The 7,233-nt window shown below is 41.6% G+C and overlaps 2 protein-coding genes across 3 annotated transcripts in view; both read left to right on the forward strand.

Annotated features, from left to right (window-relative positions):
- Window positions 1-6,563, forward strand: part of NLK (nemo like kinase) — a 65,979-nt gene extending 59,416 nt beyond the window's left edge. Inside the window, exons 8-11 of one of the 2 annotated variants that reach the window (XM_035889274.1) lie at window positions 670-756; window positions 2,385-2,583; window positions 4,203-4,302; window positions 4,833-6,563. In XM_035889274.1, coding sequence (XP_035745167.1) covers window positions 670-756; window positions 2,385-2,583; window positions 4,203-4,300 — 384 coding nt within the window. In that variant the 3' untranslated portion in view covers window positions 4,301-4,302; window positions 4,833-6,563. The remainder of the gene's footprint in view (window positions 1-669; window positions 757-2,384; window positions 2,584-4,202; window positions 4,303-4,832) is intronic. The other variant, XM_009633995.2, reaches the window with a different exon arrangement.
- A 66-nt stretch (window positions 6,564-6,629) lies between these two features.
- Window positions 6,630-7,233, forward strand: part of TMEM97 (transmembrane protein 97) — a 6,562-nt gene continuing 5,958 nt past the window's right edge. The window contains exon 1 of the mRNA XM_035889637.1: window positions 6,630-6,687. Within this exon, the coding sequence (XP_035745530.1) occupies window positions 6,630-6,687 (58 nt within the window). The remainder of the gene's footprint in view (window positions 6,688-7,233) is intronic.

A 7,233-nucleotide genomic window follows, 5' to 3' on the forward strand; every position in this document is an offset into this window, starting at 1 on the left:
GGAAATAGAGGAAAATCAGCTGCAGAGCTGTCTTTTGTGGGGCCAACCAGAGCAAGAATCCCGCTGCTGCCACCAGCTCCTGGGTTGTTCCAGCTTTTTTTAATCACGCGGTTCATGCCCCGAGTGCTGCGCTATAAAACGAGGGGGGGTCGCTGACACCCCCCTTCCCCAGTCCCTCAAGCCTTGGTGGTTGGCCTATTTATCTCCGTGTAAAATGCTGTGTGCCTGAAGGTCACTTTAATTGTACTAGATGTCACTGTCAGTTAGATATGGATCGCCTGGGCAAGGAAGAGCAAAATAATCTGTTATTTGGCAGTGATTGAGATCAGAAAAATGAAATACTGGAAGTGATGTGGTTAATCAAACCCCAGAGCAGCCACAGCTTAAAGTCATGTCTCTATAGAAAAATAAATAAATAAAATACAGGTTTGTCCAGGGATTACATCTGAACAAAGGGAAAAAATAACCAGTCAGATCTCTCTTACCGTTGCCGAGTTTTGCAATAGTGATGATTGTCTCGTTGGGAAGCGTTAGGCAGCACGTGGCCTTTTTAACAAGAAGTTTGTCCTTGGTAACTATAAAATAACGCGTGCCGTAGCAGTGTTTTCTTGCTGAAGGCTCTGACAGGACAACCATCTGTGCTTCTTTTCCCCCCTCTTTCCCCTACAGCCATCCCTTCCTGTCCTGTATACGCTCTCCAGCCAAGCTACACACGAAGCAGTTCATCTCCTGTGCAGAATGTTGGTCTTTGATCCAGTAAGTAGGATTTAAAATTATTTCTAACGCTTTTTGTTTTAACAGTTCATGTTGTTTGCAACTTAAATGAGTATTGTAAGTAAAAGACTGCTTTAACTGATTCTCTTCTGCGTTGCATTTCAGTACTTCTGGGTCTGTAAAAGCCGTACAAGTATCAGCTCGTCACTGGGCAATAATTTCCCCCTGGAATGGGGGGTTTGGGTTTAAAATCTGGTGGTCTTTTGAAGCAAGCTGTGGTAGAGTGAGAAAGGCGAGGGCGTTGGTGAATCATGCCATCTTTTCCTAGCGAGGTGTAGGTAGCAGAACATCAGATACTTTGATGCAGTTCTAATTAGAGATGTGTGGGCGTTCATGGTCTTGCAGCACACAAAAAATTCCTTCTACATCCACACAGTCACATAACGGGGTCTTTTTTCCACTGAGCATCTGTTTTTCTAATAAAAATTTGCTGCTGTGGATTTTGGATTTCATCTCTTGGGCTTACTCTACAAAATTGTCACTAGAAAAGCTGATGCCTGAATTGATGATCCTAGTTATTTCATCTTCACAGGGAAATCCCTGACGTTTGGAATGAAAAATAGACAAATTGACTGAACAGCAAAGGAGGAGGCTTGTAATTGCTGGAGTATTCGGAAGGCAGTACCACTGGGTTTTATTTTTTTGAACCTTAAGATGGCTTTACTAAACAAAATCATAAAGTGTTAAAGCCATAACTTCCACAAAAACAAACTTCCTTTTCTTCCTTTCCAACCCCCACAACACTCAGAATCCTGTTATTCCCAAATCACGTTTAAATAAATGTACGTTTGGGTTTTTGAAAGAACCAGGACAATCCTTTAGAACAGGTGATTTTAATTTCATCTAAAAAATATCCTGGGAACTGGGACAGCTGGGGTGCGCTTCAAGCTTTGCCACCGCTTTTGCTCTGTGACTTTGAGCAAGTGACTTCTGTCCTGGTTGTGTTTTGGTTTGGGATTTTTAATTCACCTGTAACGACGGAGGCCTTAGGAATGTGCAAGGAGACTTTGTAATTCAAACCATTGCTCTGACCACCTTCTTCCCTGCACTTCCCTCACCACTTGTTCTCTGAAACTCGACGGGTAAAGTGTTTCTCAGAACTCCAGATGCCGTATCCTGGATTATTCTGTTACCGGTGATGTTTAAATTTGTGTTTTACGTTAAATATGTGCTTACGGACACATTACAGTGTTCTGCAGAGCATGGACCTACAAAGTGTCGCAGTTGCTAATATGAAATTCTTTGGGCTTACTTTGATTTATTGTAGGAGCCATAATTTTAAGGTTATCTGGAGAAAGTCATTACTGAAAAATGTATTTCTAAAAAGCGAATTAGCAGCATTTTCTATCATTAGCTATGGTACAGAAAGGTCAATGCCATCGCAGCGGTGCCGCTTGTTTTTAAGTAAACTCTTCCCCCTAGTGGCAGTGTTTGCAGATCTAAAACATCTTCTGACCTGAACTAATCCTGTAACGTATTAGGCGTTTATAAAACAATTTAAATTCATTAATGCATGAGTGTTCTTTAGACTGTTTCAATACCTCTCAACGTATCCTAACTTTTTTTTTTCTTTTTTCTTTTTTTTTTCCTCCTTAAATGCAACATTTCAGTCCAAAAGAATATCTGCTAAGGATGCCTTAGCTCACCCATATCTTGATGAAGGGCGGTTGCGATACCACACTTGTATGTGTAAATGTTGTTTTTCCACATCTACTGGAAGAGTTTATACCAGTGATTTTGAACCCATCACTAATCCCAAATTTGATGACACTTTTGAAAAGAACCTCAGTTCTGTTCGGCAGGTTAAAGGTGAGTAGTAATTAACCTCTGCATCTGCATTTATCTTCCTGCCCCATCCCTCAGTAGCACACGGTCAGGACGTGCAGTCCGGATGCCCGTACTGACCCAGGTGGTTTTTTCTTGTAGGTATTTTTCCACAGTAGACACTGGAACTGATTTCTTTTCGCTAGAAGAACAGGATTGCTTGTAAATGCTCTGACACAATATAATATCTCACGAGTTAGCTGACATGCAGAAGCCTGTTGGTTTCAAACCTTACAGCCTTCTCCTCTGATGTCGGCGCTCCCCGTGCCGCTCTTGTGTTGAAGGGTTGCACTGGGGGGAAAGGGAAATCACTGCCGTTGCCTTTTCGGGGCACGAGCTGTTACCTTGATAGCTGTCCTGCAGAAAGGGTCAGCGTCGTCAGGTGGCTGAAGCCGAGCAGCCTCATAGTTCTGCTTCAGTTCCCCTACCCCGTCACAGCCTGCTCTCGCGAAGCCTCCGCGCCGGGTGCCTCTCCAGCAGCCGCTGCCGCAAGCTCTGCTGCTGGTGCCACGCTGCGGCTCCGGCAGCGATGCAGAGGATGCGCTCTCATAAAGCAGACTTTGTTTCTTTTGAAATCAGATCCAGTGAGGAAAGCCGTCCTTTTATGAGCTATATGAGAAACGGTAGTAGGGCGTTAGGTTCTGTCTGGTGGCAGCTCAAATAAATCACTCGGGAGGAGAGGGAGAAGAAATGCGTTACCTCAGCAGTTTCTAACAAACAATTCAGTCATTTGGGACAAAACCACTCCATGATGTTGCCGTGATGACGTGACTTATTTCAGACATACCCTGAACTTGTAATTCTGAGATGCACATTTGTAGTTCCTCCAGGTTTACTAACATTGTTGTCTTTTTATCCTGGTATTCCTTCTATGTGCCTCCTCTCTTTGGCCATCGCTTTTCAGAGCTGTGCATAGATCTGCTCTCTTCTCTGAAATCTGCTCTTCTAAAAGCTGCCTTTAGAGTTTGACAGCAACGCAGATTCCCGCACGTACCACCCGGGCGTGCGGAGCCCTGTTCTGGGAACCGTCGCTGCTGCTCACAGAGGAGCGGCCCGCTGCCAAACCTGCCCGGCTCTGGTTTTGGGGGGTGGGGGGCACACGTGTGTATGAGAAGATGTTTTGTCTGGTAACTGTACACAGAGTTCCTCTTCCCTTACGAAAATTTTTTTTGTTGTAATCATCTCAAGTGGCAGCTCTGTGCTTGGTGGTCGGAACTGAATTCACGAATCGGGCTGGACCGAGTACTGGAACTGCGTTCTTGGCATTTGCAAATCAAGTTCAAGTTGAGAATTCTTTGTTTTTCAAAAAGTTACGCTCTAAAATTGGGATTTAATCTGTACCTGGTTACCATCAGCTCAGCATTGTAGTGGCGATTAGGGGGTTATTCTGTACACATTTATTGCAGTGTGCGTATCAGGGTCCTGTCTGAGCTTGTGCTACCAGGTGTGGCGTCAGATTAGATTTAGGAAAGCTGGAGTTCTTTTATCCTTACTAAAATGTACTTTCCGTGAAGGAAGTTGTATTTTCCTCCAGTCTATGTTGCATTTTACTGAAGCCAAAGGTGCTAACGGTACGGTGGTTTTTATTTTTCTCTTACGTACAGAAATAATTCACCAGTTCATTTTGGAACAGCAGAAAGGAAACAGAGTGCCTCTCTGCATCAACCCTCAGTCTGCTGCTTTTAAGAGCTTTATTAGGTAACTGTATGTAATCACATCTGATATTAATTCACATTTATCAGTAGTACAGAATTCACACTTCCAAAATGTTTTTATGTTTTAAGTTTCTGAGAGTAGGAAAGGCCCATAGGTAACTTCTGCAAAAAAATACCTGAAGGGCGCCTGTGGTTGCATTCTGAAAGTGCTTTTGTGATTGATTCCAGAATTCAAGTAAAACGGGCGAAAGTTTCAAGTCCTATTTTTGTGTAAGAGTACAGGAGCCAGGCTAAAAATGAGAACGGAAAGATTGGCCAGTTGAATTCTGATTGTGGAATGGCACTGTACAAACATTAATGACTGACAGGTGAAGAATTGTTAAGCAAATAAGTAGATAAAGAACAGTAAAACGTTTGTTGTCAGCGCTGTTGGTCTTGGGGTGGTGTGGGTTGGCTTGGGTTGGCTTTGGTGGGGTTTTTTGTTTTCCTGGAAATGTTTGCTTGCTGGCTGAGCTTTTGCTTTCTTGTCTGTTGGCTATTGCAAATGAACACTGATTTTCTGTGTCGCCTGCATTCTAGTTCCACGGTTGCTCAACCATCTGAGATGCCGCCATCTCCACTGGTTTGGGAATAAAGTGGAAGATAATAAACTACTGAAGATGTAATGTAGCTTTCCACTGGAGCCTGGGATTTGCAATTCTGGCGGTTAATCATGCTTGTACTGTAATTTTACTAATGAAGTTTTAAATTAACAACCACTACTTGTACAATATGAATAATATTTAGAAATGTACTAGACTTTTAATCTTGTAAAGTGGTTGTGCTTTTAGAAGAAAATATTTTACCCAGAGTTGCACGTGTTTTATGAATTCTAGTGCAGCTGTGATGGCTCAGCTCAGAACAAACAGAATTGAACCAAATTTGGGGAGGTTTTTTTCTTTTTTCTTTTTTTTTTCTTTTTTTATCGAAGTGAGATTGTACAAAAAGACAGACGTACATTTTGATATTGAGCCATTCCTGAAGATTTTGGGTTTTCTAAAACTAAGGAATACAGAAAACTTGACTGCGACCAATCGTGACGTCACGTCGGCTGACAGTGACCACAGCAAGTGGGCACGTCACCTGATGATCCAATCCTATAAATAGCTTCTCATAGAGCTGTGATGGTGATGTGTGCTGTTCTAAAATCAAATGTTGTGAGTAGAGAGAATGAGTTTGTGACTAGGAGAGACTAAACTTCTGTTTCCTTACCCAGTATAAATATATATATATATTTAATCTATTTTTATTAGAAGTTTTTCTGCTCTTTCTTACATAAAACCCCCCAGCATGCATCTTCTATGTGTGTAAATAATTCCATTTATGGGCTAATTTCAGAGATCCCTGACATCATTGCTGTATAGAGAGAAACTAGCTTGCACATTTTAGGTCTGTGAAATTTTGTGAGAACTTTTTCCTGCACTGGACAGTTGAGAGAGAAAAAAAAAAAAAAAAAAAAAGAAAAGGAAAAAAAAAGCACATAGGGAATTGCGTTGGTTGTGTTAGTGTCTCTAGGCGAAGCTGTGGAAGTCTTGAAATGTCACAGTAGTAAATAACTTTTATTACTTTTTGGCTAATTCTTTTTCTGTTGGAACACTGAATTCTGTGCATATGTATATATGAACACAAATTGAAGGCCTCTACCTCCTGGAGTATACAACTTGGTTTGTTTACCTCCACATGATTTTTTGTTTTGTTTTTTTTTTTAAGTTCAGTGTGGAGACTTGAAACTTGAATGTCCCTTCCAACTTTTATATTTAAAACAAGACTAGAAAATCGAAGACTGTTTTTCACCTGTACAAAGGAATACTAAAGGGTGGTCTTAAAATTTGAGCATTGGTCTGGAGAAAACCCGTGGTGTTTGTTATGGACAATTAACTGTTAAAGTTATTGTAAGTTATCTGTATTTAGCAGAGTATTTTCAACAAGAGTGATCTGAGCTGAAATTGGAGACTATTAGTAAGTTATGTTTGGAAGTTTTAACTTCAATGAAGTAATTATTTGCTGTGAAAGAGACAAACATTGAATAACTGAACAAAGATGGTGCAATATCTTTGTTTTTTATGAGGCTCCTGAGAATAAAACCAACTGAAGCATTGCGATTCACTTGAGTGAGAAAGGTGTTTGATTAAACGAGCCCGAGAAGACACTGGTATGAAAGGTAAAATCTCAGAGGTTGGTCAGTTAATGTGGCACACTTGCTGGTCACTTTGTAAAATGTAGATTTGAAGTACAGTGGTGAAAACATTAAATGTGACATTTGAAAAAGAAGTGGTGTTATCTTTATTTCCTGCCTGATCTCCCACCTTGATCTCAGAACAAGCTGCTGCCGTCTCGATGAGATACCGCCTAAGAGAGCAGAAGGAAGAAGAGTTGGTAACATCTTTGTTTGCGCGTGGGTTTGATTTTTACACTCGCACGCATGCGCACAGATGTATATATGTATATATATATATGCACATATAGGAATTCTTCAACAAAATACTCATTTACTCCTTAAGCTTGGTCTTGGATAAAGGCAGAACTCGCTGATTAAATCAAAACAAGCAGCTGACTTGCACTTTATTGGGAGGTCGAAAGACATCCACTCACGGATGGATTTTAATTGGCAAAGCTCACGCCATTCTCCTCAGCACAAACGCTGTCGTCGTTTTCTGCAGTCCGAATGCAAAGAAGCCGGCGTGCAGAGGCGCTGCAGAATATGACTGAAAACGTTCATTTTTTTAATGAGTATGACCTTTTTAAGGATCAAACAAATTGAACCGTGTAGTTCGAGCCTCCAGACCTCACAAGAAATAAACTGGTAAGCCGCCGTCACGTGTGCTCTCTGCCCAGGGCTGGCGCAGGCCCTGGGTGTGACGCGTGTGCGTGCCTCTTCTGCAAACCTCTTCTTAAAAGTCTCCGCACTGGTAGGAGCTGAATTTTAGCACGGTTTGGAACG

This window comes from Egretta garzetta, unplaced genomic scaffold (genome assembly GCF_000687185.1).
Source record: "Egretta garzetta isolate BGI_Z169 unplaced genomic scaffold, ASM68718v1 scaffold120, whole genome shotgun sequence".
NCBI lineage: Eukaryota > Metazoa > Chordata > Aves > Pelecaniformes > Ardeidae > Egretta > Egretta garzetta.